Source organism: Aptenodytes patagonicus, chromosome 1 (genome assembly GCF_965638725.1).
Source record: "Aptenodytes patagonicus chromosome 1, bAptPat1.pri.cur, whole genome shotgun sequence".
Taxonomy (NCBI): Eukaryota; Metazoa; Chordata; class Aves; order Sphenisciformes; family Spheniscidae; genus Aptenodytes; species Aptenodytes patagonicus.
In genome coordinates, this window is record NC_134949.1 from 5,997,681 (window position 1) to 6,015,503 (window position 17,823).

The window sequence follows — 17,823 nt, forward strand, 5'->3', positions numbered from 1 at the left end:
GAAGTTGTTCTAAACAGTTCTCTTTGATAGGAAAATACACCTCTTTCACTTCTGGGAAACTTGTATTACTTGTGAGTCTTCTAAACCTTTTAAACAAGGGTGTAAAAAAGCAAAACCAGTTGGCATTGAAGTGATGTGAGAAATATGTTCAAGAGCTCCTCCAAAAGGATCCTACTGAAAAAATTGGGAGCTAAAAGCTGAAACGAGGGGCTGGGGGGTGTATGTAGAGGTGTCTGCACATAATATCCAGAAAAACAATGATCTCTGAAGACACTGAAAATCATTTAATTCTCTGGTGCTTGTGGACCATTTTCTCTTCTTCCCCCAGTCTTTTGGTATGTCAATACCTGACTTCCAGACTCAGTGAAGGTGTTCAGGAACTTGGCAGGTAGAGATTTGGCAGGTAGAGATTTGGGTTCTTCTTTTCCTTGGACCACTGTTCTAATTAAGCTGCACTCAATAATTGGATCAGAAGCTTGGAGAAAACTTTAAACTCATTCCCAGACCGGAGTTAGGCAAAGAACATAAATTTTTCCCACCATTTTTCATGCTGGTGCCTCTTCAGGTGCTTTTCTTCTCCCATGCCCTTAGCCTGTCCCTGCTGCTCCTTAATATTTTCTTCCTCTTTGGTTTTTCTATTTGTTCCAGAAAGTCTATGGATTTATAATGCTTCCCCCAAGAAGAATATTAGGGTTTTATTAAGGTCTGACATCTCTTCTTCTCTCTCCCACATTCTCTCCTGCCATTTTACAATTCTGAGATGTACAAAATGTGAAGGAAGTCCCCTTTGGCTTCAACAATGATTGATGCTAGCAAGAAGCAAATCCCAATGTGCTAGAAACGACAAGATACATACAAGCTGTCATCATTTAATCCTACTGCAGTTTGTTTGGTTTGGATGTTACCCGAGTAACCCAGGTTCTTCAAATTTACCCTTTGCCTGGGGGAAGCTTTAGCTCAATTTTGTGTTGTGTTTCCCTGTGATGCGGTCTGCGAGGGTGACAGGTAAGGGACAAACTGAGCTGGGGCATGGCTAGAAACATAGCCATGGCAGATGGCAGGGAAGAGAGAAAAGGGACAGGTCTAAAGATGGCTAAGAGCTCTAGAAACCTGCTGATGGCTTTAAAGGGTTTGTAGAAGATAAGGAGAGGAACGGTAAGGAGTGAGGAGTCATGGATAACGTCCTCCATGCACACCCCCTAAACTCCTGTGGTGTAAAGTCACTCTGTCCTTAACTTTAGAGGACTTTTGGGAGATGGTCTTTGATGGACATACTGAGCTGGGTGAGGGCATGGGCAGGTTTACGTGCATTCGGGGTCCTTTCTTGATGAGTGGTTTTCTTTCCTCAATGCACGAGGAATGACAGGAGCCAGGCACGGGCAGTCTGCAGTAGCAGGAATGGAGAATAAAAGCTGCTAATAGGTGTAGTAATCATGTATGAAGGTGTTTTTGCAATGGACCATGAAATAATGATTTTTCAAACTCTAATTTCATGGCCAGAGTTTCAGAGGTGCTGAGAGCACCCGAATGTCACAAACTCAACACAGCTGCAGCAAATTGAGCCCATCAGCTCCTTCATCTTCACTGAAAGGCATTTACTGCTTTTTAATCACCAAAGTCCTCTGTAAGACAAACATACTCACATATACAACAAAATACCTCTTCTTAAACCAACCGATACAGATCATTTAGAGTGTCGACTGCCTCAGCCTACAAACCTTGCTTCATTCGCAGAAATTACTGCTCACGGGAAGTCTTTAGCCTACCTAGAACATCTGAGTGCCCATTTCTCTAAAGAAAATGGATGGAAAGCAGGTGCCCAAAAGCCTTTCCACCAAATATGCTGACAACTCTGAAATGAGATTTAAGCAATCGCTGGTGACGCGGCAGTGACTCAGAGCGTGCCAATCTCATGCTCGGCCGTGCCTGGAGGCAGTTCTTCCCCATTCACCCCTAGTGCTCTGGGCTTAAGATTACACCTGATTTGAAGCATCCCTTGACTAAATAAAACAAGCCGTAAGCTGATCGCCTCGTGCAATGTGCAAGCACACAATAGTAATCACAGCTAATGACTCTGCTAAATGCTAGGCTGCACACACCTCCTTGTTTGGTGTTTGTTTTGTATACAGAAGGTAACATTGACTGAATAACGAGGATGCCAAGTTACAGATGGGGTTGTGGAATCGTATTTGACAGCCGATTAGAGTAATCTGACAGAAATGATGACTTAATCACCACGACAGACTCCAAATTCCCAGATAGAATTCCACCCAGGTTAATCTAATTTCCTTGCAATATTTTTGCCAGAAATAGACTCTTAGCCGGCTTGTTTTCTCCCATGCAGATGTCACATGGCTTTGACAAGAATGTAAATAGGTAGCGTTATTACTGTCGAAAAGATGACTTTGAGGCTTTAAAGCCGGAGAGGATGCATGCCTTTGAGAGGTTTTTGGGTTGCTTGGCTATGTTTTTTTCTCTGATGAAGTTATATGTACATACAGTGGGATGTACTCAGGAAAAAGAGGGGAAAAAGAAGATGTAACTAGTCAATTGTAATTCTAGGCCATGGCTCGGTCCTGCTGCTGCCCTCAACATAGCCAGCAGCCAGATTCCCATTGATCTCGGGGGGGGTTCAGGATTGCATGTTTGAGAACTTTCTTTTCCTTTTTGGTTCCCATGGACCACATCAGCACCCCTGCTTGGGATGCACCCAAGAAGCGGTGACGTACTTGGCCTCGGGCTTTTCATGGCCTCCGTGACAGCGCAGGCAGAGGATGGAGCCTCCGCTTTGCTGCCAGCGCTGCCGCAAGGCACCACGCAACCTTGGGCAACAGGCAAGGTTGCTGCTCTCAGTAGTAAAACAGTGGTGATGGTGTGTTTGGATAGAGAGCGCTTATAGGAAAGGTAGGTCGTGCCATTACTGGCTGCACAACTGCATCCGGTAGAGTTCTCTAAAATATTGCCAAGGAGAGGTTATTCCTTACAGCCTGTTCTCCAGTCTGGTTTCGATATCCCCATGCACAGTGCTTGCCAGGGGAAGCTGCCCACATTCAGAAAGAACTTGCCTGAGAGCTGTGTTTGTTCTCTTTTACTATAGGGTCTGAGCACAGGATGACATTAATGTCTATAAATCATTTACTGCAGTTACTTTTCTCATTCTTGCCTATTTATTAATTGCAACTGTGCATTCATAAATACTGTATTTTTATAAGCAAAGCTTCTTCAAGCACAGAAGAAAGTGTTTCCTGTTTTTCTGTGTGACAACATGACATACTGAGAAATCACTTACCTTGAGATCCATAAGTGTATGGCTTTGTGATGTATAGCTACAATAACAGCTTTCTGATAAGACGTGAAATCCTTCATTTCAGTAGATTACATGATTCTAGTGGGTGGCATCTAATTTAAAACAGGTTTATATCATCTATAATCTTTTGGAGGGCCTCAGAAAGCACAGCTATTTTATTATTATATAGCCTGCAGTTATATAAGCAAGATATAAAACACAGATTATTTTATCTTTTGCTCATTGTAGAGTGAAAGGATAGTACCTATTTAGCCTTTGTCTCTGCCCCTTTAATTTTCTTATTCACTGCACACTTCCTTGAGATTCATTCTTTTTTCTTTTCTTTTCTTTTCTTTTCTTTTCTTTTTTCTTTTCTTTTCTTTTCTTTTCTTTTCTTTTCTTTTCTTTTCTTTTCTTTTCTTTTCTTTTCTTTTCTTTTCTTTTCTCTTTTCTTTTCTTTTCTTTTCTTTTCTTTTCTTTTCTTTTCTTTTCTTTTCTTTTCTTTTCTTTTCTTTTCCTTTCCTTTCCTTTCTTTTCTTTTCCTTTCTTTTCTTTTCTTTTCTTTTCTTTTCTTTTCTTTTCTTTTCTTTTCTTTTCTTTTCTTTTCTTTTCTTTTCTTTTCTTTTCTTTTCTTTTCTTTTCTTTTCTTTTCTTTTCCTTTCTTTTCTTTTCCTTTCTTTTCCTTTCTTTTCTTTTCCTTTTCTTTTCCTTTTCTTTCCTTTTCTTTTTTACACTTTTAAATATTTTATGGGTAGAGAGCTTATAACATGTATTGTCACGGCAGTTGTCTCTAGAGGTCAGCAATGAGTTTAATAATGAGATGCGAACCAGTGACTCTGTAAAACCCATTTCAGGTTATAAATGGCATGTTTTATTGAATCTAGTGTTAAAGGTTGTTAACGTATCAATTGGTGATGGTCAGGGTTAAACAAGCTTCAACACGAGCCCTCTCATGTTAGGAAACTGTCAGTAACGTGTTTTTCCACCTTGCTCTTCGCCAAAGCCATGTTTGTGTATATCACATCCATTTTACCATGGGTGCTCTGTGGTTTAAACCCTCCAGGCCTGATCTAAATCTTTTATTATTTTTGCACCGATATAATTTTGTTAAGCACAATGGCATCGCTCCTGACTTCGGCTTGCTGGTGCGAAGAGAATTTGGACCATGGGGTTTTTAGCAGGAACCTTTGAAATCAAGTCAAAACCCAGTTGAAGCGTCTTGTTAAATCTTCCCTCTTGCTTTGCCAACATAACAGATTACTGACTTAATGAACTTGGGGTAGTTATGCATGACAGAAGAGGATGATTTCTGATGTGGTAACTGTGTTTGTCAGGTAACACTGATCATTATATTGTGACTGTGGGGCTGCAAAAATAACTTCCTCACATGAATTTGGTCTAAAGTTGGCTTCTCTGGTTCAGACAGTTTGAAAAGTTAAAGCGTTTTAACGTTGTTAGTATTACCTTTATTCAAAATATCTCCACTTAGGGGCATATAAATGCAGCTAGATAGGGCGATAGATTCTCTGTCTACGTAAGGTCTGGATTTGGGTTGGGTTTTTCTTCTACAACCTGCATGTTCCCAAATTTACAATACTCAATTTTCTTTCCTCTATGTTCTCACCACTCCGTTGCTCCACAGAGATGTCAATACCTGCAACGGTCTCATGGAGCAAGTTACACCCTTTTTCGTCTTTCACTTTTTGCTTGCTGAGTGGACATGCTGCATCACATTCCCATGAATTTGAAGTCTCCTGCAGTGCCCAATGTATTGTTGATGCCAGGATAAATGTTAAGCGCTAGTTAAAGACGATAGAGTACAATAGAAGTTCCCTTTTTTCTATAAATTCGGTCAAATAAGACTGCTGACAGACGAGTGCTGGGCTATTAAAGTCCATTTGGGAAACAAATGATTCAAAGAGAACAGAATTGGTAAAATTGAAGCAAATTTATGCATCCTGGTGACTACATCCACCTCGTGGCTTTGCCTTTTCCTTAGGGCACAGTGGGGAGTTTTGCAAGCAGTACAAGGAATGCATTGGTTTGCAGGGCCAGGGAGCGTTCTGGACTTTGAGTAAACCTTACGGAAACATTCACAGCAATATTTTATATTTTCTAAAGAATCTAGCAACTGTGTCCCTGGAGGTTAAGTGACTCCACCAAAAGCAATGCAGATTTGGTTTTCTGTGCTGCTTTGAAAGCACATTTGATATGAGTGCATGGATGTTCTCTCCTGCTCAGCTGTTTTTGTTTCCCACAGTTTGCCATAATAGTCTTTTATAAAAAAAATGGAATTGCCTCTGACGTTTTCAGGCAATACCCAGCTCTGCTGCACTGAAAAATGATACAAAAGCAGAAAGAGCATAGATTTTTTCACATGCTCACATGAAATGGTGAGGAATTGCTGAGGAAAGAAAAGACAGTGGCCCTGCTGCTGCCGGAAGGTTTGTGCAGTCAAATCCCGGCAATTCTGTAGAGCCCTATGGAAGAAAATAAAAGTGGGTCTTTTTGCAAGCCTAAACGTCTCCCACATTGAAACTCAATGTGAGGTCAGTTCTGAAGGCTTTTGAGAAGCTGTAGCAAATTTCCCCTGAATCCATCACAGTGGACACAGGGCTGGCTATAACCAGTGTCCAGTGGAAAATGCACACAGCCCGATCTGAGGGAGCTCAACTGTTGTGTTGCTATTCCTGAAGCAACAGAAAACACCGTTTGTAAAAATTTTGTTGGAGTTATCAACAATTCAGTGGGGGGGGAGCATAATGAAAGCTGAGGGCACACCACACCGAGTGTGCCAAGGTAGGATGCCTTGTGATGTTCAGCATAGCGTGCTGCACACAGGGATTGGTTTCTTTTGCAGTAAGAGGGACATGAATGGAGGAAGAGGTTGAAAAAGAAAAAGTATTAGGAGTTTTTATGGAAGCCAGAATTGTGCCATGTTGTGATGGAAGCTTTATGAATGAATGCATAATGTATTCTTTAAAAAAAAAAAAAAAAAAAGATGAGATACTAAACAGTTATAGGAAGTTATTACAGGAAGCACAAGTCTCTTCAGTCCTGAAAGAATCAGCACATGTTTTTTTAATTACAAGCAAAGTTCATTTGTCAAACTCAACTCCTCTGAGTATGTTTCAAATGCTTTCTAGCTCTTAAATTACTTGAGAATTCCATCTCGGTTTTGGCAGTGGTTGAGCTCAAGGAAAAAAAGTTGGTAAAACAGAAACCCAGCATGCCATAAACTAATGAGGGCTGTAACTTTAGAGGTCTTCTGAAACTAGATACAGCAAATTAAAGTTTTATATGAGTCCCGTGGGCCCAATGATCTATTTTTTTTAATCTTCCTGGTTATAAAATGCTCCTTTACCATTTTATTTTTTCTTAAAAGCCTATAATATAGTGTTATTTTGAATTTATATCATTTCAACATGTTTAATATTAATCACGTATCCTTAAAGCCCTTCATTAAAAACATGATTCTTGATTTTTATGACTATCCAACCTGCCTTACTCTCTTTCATTTTTGTTTTTAGATGCATCATCCTATTCAGATGAAACCCGCAGACAGTGAAAAGTCAAATGGTATGTGTTTCATTTATTTTTACTTAATTGTGACTCTCTCTAAACAAAAGCAAACACAACATTGCGAGAGGTTTTGCTTTACTCCTTGTGTGGTGAAAACGATACGAGGTAATTTCCCTACACCTGACGTGGTAGGGAAGATGTTGACCTGCTCTGAACTCCCATTTATCCTCAGCTTCAAAGGAGGAAGGAAATGTTCTGAAAAACGGTCTTCCTTGTACTTGCTGTATGTCACGGTCTACCTCGCTACGTACATCTTTCCCTTGTGTTCTCCTAGCAGCGAGGTGATGCAGGAACACCTGCTATTGATAAGATGGAGATGAAAATTTAATGGTGAAAAGAAAAAAAAAGTAAAGAAACAAAAAACATTCCCATGTTAACAAACCATGTGAGCAGCTGATGGGCCTTAAACATTTGCCTAAACTTCCTTTTTATAGAATGATGCCGTTCTGAATCTCAGCCAAATTTAGGTTTTAATCATATGCTTGGTTCTGAACTGGGAAACCCACCTTGCAGCTCTCTGTATACTTATTCCTCTCAACAATTGTAAAATGAATGCTATAATGACAGTAATATCCATTCAGAATACTAGGGTACTGCCTAAGTGGATGTATATGACATGCAAAATAGACGGCATGCTAAATCTATTAAACATGCCAGGTTTGTATAGTCAAGGAAATAAGATAATCGGATGGTAACACAGCCTGGCTGTGTGTGATTCTTTAAAAATATATACATGTGTATATTTTGCCCCTTGATTTGTTCCTGTAATTTTCTAAAATATATGTTAAAGATATCATCTGCCTTTTTAGATTGCAAGAGCTTCATTTTCCCATAAGGCCCACATAATCAGAGCTGGTTCCTCCAACAGGCATCTTTGCACCTCATTAATTAGTAATCAGGGCAGAAGCCGTGCACTTAGAGATCTACATACCTGCAAATGTAAATTATGATTGGGCTCTAAATCTCTCCGCAAGGCTTTTTTAAGGCTTCTTTTTTGCTAATTGTAGTGCATCCCATTTTCAGGCTTCTCCAAGGATTATAAAGTTTGGAAGGAAATTAAAACTTCACATTATGCTAGCTTTCCTATTATGACAACTTTCAAAACAAAACTGGCCACAAGCACAGGAAATTTGAGCCATCACCCATTTGTAAGGGAGTGGTGTCCTCTTTCAAGGTGTCCTCTCTTATGGCCTCAAGTTGCACCAGGGGAGGTTTAGATTGGATGTGAGGAAAAATTTCTTTACTGAAAGAGTGGTTAAACATTGGAACAGGCTGCCCAGGGAAGTGGTGGAGTCACCATCCCTGGAGGTATTTAAAAGACGTGTAGATGAGGCACTTAGGGACATGGTTTAGTGGGCATGGTGGTGTTGGGTGGATGGTTGGACTCGATGATCTTAGAGGTCTTTTCCAACCTCAATGATTCTATGATTCTCTTGGGTTGAGTTTTAGCCATGATTTGTGGCTTTCTTTGAATGCTCAGAAGAGAGACCAAGGTGCCTGCATGGGCAGGAAGACCAAACTTTTCAAGCGCCACTGTAGTCAAGGAGAATTTTGCTGTTGGAATCCAAACTCCACTCCCTAGTATTTATTGTGCCTGCAGTGGGCAAAATTTTCCCTTGAGTACAGGAATATTGGCCTGGACCCTCTGAACTAAGTATAGCCTCTATGGGTTCTTCTTTCAAAGATAAATTTCACCTCAAGTTCCTTGGCAAATTAGAAAAATAAGAATCAATGGGCCAAAATAGACTCCCAATGAGTTACTTGTTCATTGCCTGGAGTTTTTCTTCCTAAAGGAGACTGAACATATTGGCAAAGTGCTATGGGGAATTGTGCAAATTCTGTCTTGCTCTGCAAACAGCACCTGCTTGGAAAGCAGGGTAGGTTAGCTCCTCGCTGCTGCTGTTAGACCAGGATTATCTGCATGACACTTCTGTCTGCACTGTGGGAATACTCATAATCTTCAGAGTATTCTCTTGCACCTATCCCTATCATGAAAATTATGAGGGATTGGCTTTTTTTTTTTTTTTGCCTTTTTTTCTTGTCTGCCTTTTTAGTTTGGGGAAAAAAACATTGACAGATCAGAGGTTGCAATTGTCAAATTAAATACCTTTTTAAATTTAGGCTCCTGAAGGGTGTAGATAGTTCCGGTAGGCGTGTTCTGGGGGTGGTGAACTCTTCTAATGACTGCGGAAACAGAAGACAAACTAATACCATCATGACGGTAACAATGGTGCAGCTCCTTGGAAAGACAGGGCATAGGCGTGGGATCTGTGGAGGAGGTGAGAGTTTGCAAGCAGCTTGGAGAGCCAAAAAGAGAAAGAACAGCAGCATGGGGAATGCGGAGGCCTGTTTGGCACGTGTTTCCCATATGCTTCAGGCTATCCATCTGAGGAGGTATATTATCTGTGTCAACAGCAAATTGTAAACTGTACCTCTTCAACCAGATTGATAAGTTCAAAGGGGAAAAGAAAGCAAGCATGCCAAGGCATCTTGGTTTTCATGATCTGTGGTGTTTGAGCTTTTGAGGAATGCTGGAAACCCTTTGATTTCTGAGTAGTGGGAAGATCCCACTACATTTTATAGCTAAAGTGGTGTTTCTCAATTTTCAAAGAGGTTTAAGAAATTCTTTTGGTCAAAATGTCCAGATAGCTTGTGGAAAGACATGTAGGAGAGTTTGAACACTCATTACAATTCTTCTGAGCTTGCACACGTTTGTGAAGTCTTGAGAGACCTGTTCAAGTTCCACAGGGAGGAAGGAGAGGTCCCCTCATTCATCTTACAGAGGTTTTCAAAGAACAGTATTTGCTGTGTGATAAGATGTCCCCTCCCCATCCTGAGTCCCTTGCAAAAAGGTTTGAACGAGCATCCAAGCCCAGGAGTACCAGGATGAAATGCTCCTCCTTCCCCATCACTGTTCCTGTCTTTAGATGTAGGCATCACTTCAGAAATCTGTCCCTTTTCACAAAAGGCCAAGCTCACCTCGTGGAAACTGGGAGATGGGTATGGAAGAGGCACCTCCTGCACACGTTTGTCTAAGTGCCTGGGCACTTCCGCAGGATTAGGACTTTATTAGCAACCTGAAGATCTGTTTTCTTCTGGGTAGGAACTGGGTGGCTGATAGATCTATGCAATCATCTCCATTCCTCCCCTGTGTACAATAGCTTGTGTGTCTGAGTCATCTCTCTGCTCGTGCAGATGAAACAAAGCTTAATTTCTTCCACCGAGCTTTTAGCAGCTAAAGTTGATGGGGAAAGACTTGCCTTTAGATCTAATTAATTTGTCTGCCTGGGAGGATTCTGAAAAGACTTTTATTGTTGAGAAATGTAACATCCCTGAAAGATTTTCAGATGATGAATTTTGTAGTGTGTCCTGTTCTGATCACCCATTAGGTCTAGTCTGACCACCTTTGTATTGCTAGGTGGTTATTTTAACCTATCTACAAAGTTTTGGTTAAGGATTACCTGCCAGAAAAGCATGGTTTCAAGACTTTGAAGGCTCTACCATTGCTAGATTCATCTCAGCTGTTAATCACTCACAGTATTTGTCCATTTAAGGATATTTTCCCTTTTTCAAACAATGGGGGTTCCTGCACTCTAATGCTGAAAAGCACATAAACACATGCTTGACTCTTAAGTTGTCTGTGGCCATTAACATGCCACAATTTAGCAAATACTTAAATGCTCCTTGGATCAGGATTTGAATACAGTCAATACTTTCAGGCACATATCCTGAGGACAGTATGCTCTTAAATGGATCAAAGCATCACCACTTCAGGGAAAATGACAAAATTCTCTATTTAAAAAGAAAAGGGGGGGGGTGTAGCTGAGTGATCTTATAATTTATTTTTATTTATTTTATTAGTGAAAACTTGAAGAAATCATTTTGAAATTGTAAGTGGCATAACTTTGCCGATTTGGAGGGAGTAATTAAATGCCATATGTTAGCACTAACACATAGAAAAGTTGATAATTAATGCAGGCAGCTCCAGATCCAGGTGTGACTTTGACAGATTGTATGCAAGGGTTTTTCACAGGCTTACAAATAGGGATAAAAAATCTGTTTTCCCCCCTTCCCTTCTGGATGAAAAAAAAAAATTAAAAAATTTATACATAATTAACTATTTCTTGATTTTCTCTAAAGAGAAGGCAACTTCTGGATGGAAAATGCACTCTTTGACTGACTGGACTCCTCAAAAATGTATAATAAAGGGATATAACTGTGATTTTTCAGGACAGAATTTTTGGGGTTTAGAACAGAGAAAAGGAAAGTTTGTTGAATCTTCAGGGAGATTTCCCATGATTATTACCAGGTTTATTTCTTTTGTAGCATACAGAAAATAATCTCTACTCCTTTATTCTCCTGGGTTACCACAAGTGATCTAATACAGCCTGCAAGAAATGCTCATTACTGAAGCAAATTGAGTAAAGCTAAAAAATTAGACCCTTCAGAATGTTACTCTGCAGGTTGGATGTAGTGCTGTCAGAAGGCAGCAGGGTCTGGTTTGATAGAAGCCCCCCTCAGCAGAGGTAGACTGCATCTCAGATAACTTTTGATGGCTAACGTAGCTCTCTGGCTTCCAACACGATACCTAGGCACCCATGCTAGTGACTGCAGAGCTAGTCTTGATGGAGTTACAGGAACACCTCATCTCATCTTAAAACAGATATCTGTACTTCGTCATGCAGGGTTCCTGCGTTCAGGCAAAAGATTCTGACCCCAAATCCAGCAGGCTTAGCACTGGATGTGTTGGACGAACTGCCTGGGCAACATAGCTGACTTGTGTTTGTAATACGTTTGGATGGATTAGAGGTGAATCCCAGAAATATTTAATCGAGATACTGTGCAGTTTCACACCTTCCTTCATGTAACTAGAACTTCAGGCCTTGCTCACTGTGACCTGGCTGCTTCTGCTTCACCAATACAGGGCACTCAGCTACTCCATCCTACTAGCTGCTTACGGACAGTTGCATCTACTTCATGTCCCCAGAGTGGTGCAAAATAGCCAGAAAGTACAAATAGGCCTACGAGCAAAGTCCAGAAATAATGATATCAAACACTCGGCAAAAAATTTTCATTAATTTTCTGGATTTTGAATTATTGAAACCTACTCCTAGTGTGGGAGAGACAATTATCAATGTGCACACAAGTGCTGACCCTTGGGCCCTGTTATCCTTCCCCCCAGCCTTCTCCTGCCTGCTTTCATTGCCTAAAGCAGTCCCAGCTCCCAAGCTTTGTCCAGTCCCTCAGAGCTCACTTACTCCTCCTGTCCCTGCAACTGGAGCTTAGGACATCTACGTGTTATCATGATGACCAAGTTTTGGGAGTTGGCTGGAAGGTAACAGCCCTATCTATTGTCAATGGTGAGGGAGAGACTCCCATAAAACAAGCCATACCATCTTGCTGGGAGAGGTGGGATCAGTCACTCTTTGGAGGAGCTGATCTCTTGGCATTGACAACATAACATTTTAGCTAGGACTAAGACTGGACATCAAAACTCTAGATGACTAAAGTTAGGCGAGATGGTTTTAGACTGCCATCCTTTCTCCAGCCAGCAGCGGGTAGTGCTTTTCCCAATCTCGACGCTTTGTTGGGTCATGCGTGTTTAACGTTGGGCTCCTCATTTTACAGTCTATGGCAGCAACCCAACACACACAGGCAAATCAGCAGGCTTGGCTGATCAAAAGGGAAGTTTGCTAACCTCTAAATAGGTTTGACCCGTACTTCTTGCAGTCCGTTGTCTATTTGATTCTCAAACCATGCCTGCATGGCAGGTAAGAATTCATTTTAGAAAGAAAGAAGTGGCTGACCAAAAATGCAGAAACAAATCTAGACAGCCAGTCTTACGGAGGTGAAAAAGCATTCCTTTCTCTGTGTGAGAATGTATCACTAAAAGCTCTTTCAGCCTAATAATATCAGATGTTCCATCAGATGGAGTGAAAACGTCATTTTGATCCTGACAATTGTCCCTTTAAATGTTTTTTATGCCGGGCCCCCAGCCAAAAAAAGAATAGCAATTTTCTTAAGCTTCAACACTGATCAGCACTGAGTAATAGCACTGAATGCAGAGCACGTCATCATATCAATATGTTTTCTGTACTCTGAGCATTCTTCGTGAAATCTGCATTTTTAAGATGTACAGTACACAGGAGCTGGATGTTTAATTTACTATAAAATCACCCTCAAGCTGAAAACCTGCAAATCATGTTAGTTAAATGGCATATTTATAGGTTCACTAGCGAAACTGAAGAAGGCCGGTGGGGAGTTTGTCGTCTGCTACTCTTAGGAAAATTAAAACAAAGCCTTCCTGTTTGCATCTCATTTCTTTTGAATCTCTGTGTGAATCTCTTTGGTTTGAGTCTTTGTCCTTGCACCTAAGCAGGACCCAAGGGACCTCCTTTGGGATGGCATGGCAAGCATTTGTCCAACTCCACCAGCAGCTATTTTTAAGAGAGGGTTGGGATCTAGTCACCCTTAGGATAGACCTCCACGTTGTATTTCAAGCCTAAAATCAACCCAAATTTAAACTGGCTGGTACTAGCTGACACACAGGCAGAAGTTAAGAGGTTCATAACACAGAGTAGAAGGCAATGCTCGGACCAGTGCTTGGCACCAAGACTTCCCCCAGCCTGACCTCGGTTTGTGGTATGGAGACCGGGCAGCCCAGCTGGGTCCCTTGCCTCATACCCTTTCCTGCAGCCTGGCCATAGTGTGTGGCTGTTGTCGAGGGGACAGGCTGGCCAGGGACCTTCCTCAAAGAGATTACTCAAGGCAATATAGGAATTGTAAGCGGCCAAGTTACAGGCATCCTTTCACCAGTAAAAGTGACTACTAGACTCTCCTTGTGGCTGTGAGCAAGGCAATTCAGTTTTACTGTCCTTAAAATAATTATTAGCAGCATTAAGGCCAATTATATATTATGAATCAAATGTAAAGTTTCATTGTAAGGCATAAATATATATATATAAAAAAAAAAATCCCAACTTGCAGGTCTTATTTGCAATCCCGCATATTCAGCTCCTGATCTGTATGTAACTGGCTTATCCCACGCATTCATCGTTTGTTAACCCTTCCTGGAGCGTTAACCTGCATGTGGAACCACAATATAAAGAGTGAATGAAAATACTGAGTCTTGAGGAATCTCTGCTGAGAAAAACTTCTCCTGGGTGTTAAATTCATGCCAATTTTCTTGCAAGCTTGTAGAGTGAGAAGCTGGGATTGTAGGGGCTGGTCTCTGTTTTGGATTCTGAAAAATGCACGGTCTTGATGCTTGCTTGTATAAAAACCACAACTACTTTTTAAACTCAGCGATTCTAAGGAAAAAATTACTTCAAACACCTCTCATGATCAATAAGCATGAACGTCTTCTTTTTATTGTTGAAATTATTAAATGCACTTAAAGTGCTGAAGTACAACACAAATAAAATCCTATGAAAAGAGATGCAGTTTCTTCCTCCTCAGCTGCAATTTATTCCATTTTACAAAGTCGTACTAATACAGGAGAGAGAGTTGGGGAGCAAGGGAAGATTCTTTTTTCTTTTTTTTTTTTTTGTAAGCCCAGAAATGAAAATACTTCGTTACAAAAATAATTTGCACAATAATAGAAATAAGTAAGTGCACTGCAGACTCTCTGGAGTAAAGCTTTCCTTCTCTCTTTGCTTCCCCGCAAACTCTGACAGTCTGCTCATTAACAGTGAATTGGATTTACATGCCATTTCAAGAGCAGAAGAAAGCGCTGGTGTATATACTGTATAATAAGCACTTAGATTTCTGGTTAAATATAGATGGGGGGGTGCGTTAACATTTTTAAGTCTTTCCAGGGTGAATTAAGTTTTGATGACCTATTTCATTTTTGACAAGAGTCCACAGCTTTAGTCCTGTAAATTTGAGTTTCATTAACAGGACTGCATGTGTCCTGCTGCAGCAGTCTAGCTTTTGCTGATTTTGGTGATAATTCAGGCAGGAAATATTCTACTAATAGTTCAGGTAAAGCACCTTTTTCATGGTTTTTTGCAAACTCAGCTTCATTATGACTCAAAGGGTTTGCCTGTGGGAAAGCATTATGCAGCCCCCTTGTTAAAGCGATGCCCTGGAATATGCCTTGTGTCCTCTTGGAGGGGAGAGGGCTCTGTCAGTCTGAAAAAAAGCAGGAAAATTCAATGCATTCTCTTTCCAGAGCAGTTGTTACACATCTGCCTTTCGGGTGCCACGCATTAAGTTGGTTGAAATTGAAAGCTCAGATAGGAGCCTCTCTCTCAAAATATTTCTCAGGAATATTTTTCATTAGCTCATATCATTACGTGCACAATCCCTTCTTCACCCTCACCCCTGTCATGATTTCTTTCATACGTGAGGAAGGTGAGGGAATTTATCTGAATTAAAATCTATGCAAAGGTATCTTTACAAGTCTCTCTAACAGAGGATGCTTTTCTCTTAGAAGCCATGATGGGGAGGCGTATGCAGCACGACTAAGGCAGCCAATTAATATGGTATATAAACAGCAAGCACCACTAGAAAAAGGAGAGAGAGAAAGAAAAATGAGAGATTTAGGGTGGGGAAGGAAGGGGGGAAGGGAGGTTGTAAGTATAAAGTGTTTGCCTTAGGACTTGTCTTCAGTTACAGAGCCAGACTCACATGACTGGAGCTTGGTTTGATGTGGTAATGAAGCATTGATCACAGGAAAAAGACGAAATGGCCTTTGCTCATTCATTATTTTTATCTTCTAGCTGTGGAAGACAGAAAATTGTTCATAGGAATGGTTTCGAAGAAGTGTAATGAGAATGATATCAGGGTGATGTTTTCTCCGTTCGGCCAGATAGAAGAATGCAGAATCCTTCGGGGACCGGATGGGCTGAGCAGAGGTGAGTGTGCAGTCTGTAAAGTCTCTTTCCTTAAGTGCTAATTGGGAGCTATATGTCACAGCCAGGGTAGGCATAGCCGCTGTCTGCAGCTAGAGGTTACGCTGTAATATGTCCCACGTGATGAAGGTATCCACATGAACTTTTCACAGTGACTGAAATTATCACCTTTTATTTCCAGTGTCAGAAAGGTCTCGGTGCCAACGTATTAACTTGTGTTATCTCCCTGTTTGTCAGCTGGAAAGGTTCCTTTGCACCCTGAGAAAACACCCTCAGTTTTCTGCTCTCACAAAATCAAAGATCCTTCCCTGACCCCATTTCTGCTTTGTAGCATAAGGCCAAAAAAAAAATCGACCGTAAATGACTGCTTGAAGGTATACAGGGTCATGGAAACTGGCCCATGTTGTAGCACTATCTCCTCCATTCCTGTGTTTTCTATAACTATATGCAAAACATAGGCCTGCTGTAACTCGGAAACAAAGAGGTTAGCTTGAACTTGAGAGCTTTGCCTGGACAAAACTTTGTAAAAAGAGCTTTTAAAGCTTGTGCCTCTTATCACAACCCAAAACCAGGGCAGAGGTGTTAAGCAGCATCACCGAGAGCGGTCAAGTGGCTGACCTGAACTTTGGAAATGAAGTGCAGCACAGACTTCAATAGCTGGTGATCCCTTTTGAGTGCAAGAGTGCCTTTTGGGGAAAAGCCCTCTGAAAACATATTGAAAAGAATAAATGTATATTGATGACCCAGGCTGCGTATTAACTCCATGGTATATGGACCTGAAATTATTCTCGGAGCGTGAACCTTCTCAAAAAGTCAGTGCCAGGTGGTGCTGAGTGGAAAAAGAAAATAGCGATAGTCCCGTCTGTCAGTGCGGAAGGATGCTGTGGTACTAGCCATGGCCATTTAACGGCACAGGGAGTAAAGTAATGTTAAGTGGAGCTGTAAAAACATCGCTTCCATTTCTATAGAAAAAAAAACCATAGAAAGCACAGTTTATGCATTTTATTACATTTTCAAAAGGCACAGAAAAAATAATAGTACCCATTTTGCATATAGATACATGTATAGGTATAGATATTTCTCTTTACTTTTGGATCTACTTGTTTCCAGTAGGCTATAGGATCCGCAGTATTTTGTGCAACAATTTGTGCATGGGGTTTTTTGTTTTGTGTGCAGCCCAGCTTCTTTAAAATGCCTATAAATTTCAGCAGAGGAAGTTGCAGGTATTCCTATATTTCATGGCACTGCTTGAAAGCACTTACTATACTACCTCTGAATAATAAGGACTTGTTGAAAAGACACTCTGACAATAGGGCGCCCCAAGAAAATTACGCACTTACATTTATGCATGCTTAGTCTGTGATCCCAATACTTTTGAGGCTGGGATGCAGCAATCCGTTCAGGCAAGGAGAGCCTCAGGATCGTGGTTTTTGCCTTGGAGAAGACTAGGGGAAAGATCTGAGGTTGGTTCCTGCAGCTCAGTAATGAATGTTAACTGATGGAGTTGAGTGCTATCATTATCTTTCTAGACCCAACATTGAGGCAAAACAAATATTTCTGATTCTCACTGATTTCGTTTTGTAAGTAGCACAGGGAAGGGGTGATGGAAGACACAAGTGGGAAAGGAGCTAAGTAACTGCTGAGATAACAAGATCTGGGCATCAGATGTTTTGAGCCCCAAAAAGATTTAATTGACTCCCCAGCATCACCCAACAAAGAAATGGATCTTTCCTGGGATTCATAGAAATCCCACTGCGTACTTGCTTTTATTCAACAGACATTGGGCATAGTACAAGCATAGAAAAGCTAATTATGAAATCCAGCAGGGTAAGTAAGGTTGGTAGGGTAGTTTTGTTCTGCCATAAATAGCAATCTCGCGATAATCAGAAGCTGAGATTTTTAAGCCATGTCACCAACACATCAGGCAGGGCAGTGTCGTCTGCTGGCCAGCAGAACCATAGAGTTAATGTGCTGCTCTCTCCTGCTGGAGGCTGAAGATCTCAGTCCAGGTAGGTCACACACCAGTAGTCGTAGCAGAGCTGTATCCTCTCTGCCACTCAGGTTTATTTCGGTCACAATCACGACTGATATTCTATCATG

The 17,823-nt window shown here is 41.0% G+C and overlaps 1 protein-coding gene across 12 annotated transcripts in view; it reads left to right on the forward strand.

The window, feature by feature from the left end:
* CELF2 (CUGBP Elav-like family member 2) overlaps positions 1–17,823 on the forward strand; it is a 572,845-nt gene that overhangs the window by 485,106 nt on the left and 69,916 nt on the right. For all 12 annotated transcript variants that reach the window (XM_076351732.1, XM_076351031.1, XM_076350779.1 and 9 more), the window contains 2 exons: positions 6,817–6,865; positions 15,592–15,726. In XM_076351732.1, coding sequence (XP_076207847.1) covers positions 6,817–6,865; positions 15,592–15,726 — 184 coding nt within the window. The remainder of the gene's footprint in view (positions 1–6,816; positions 6,866–15,591; positions 15,727–17,823) is intronic.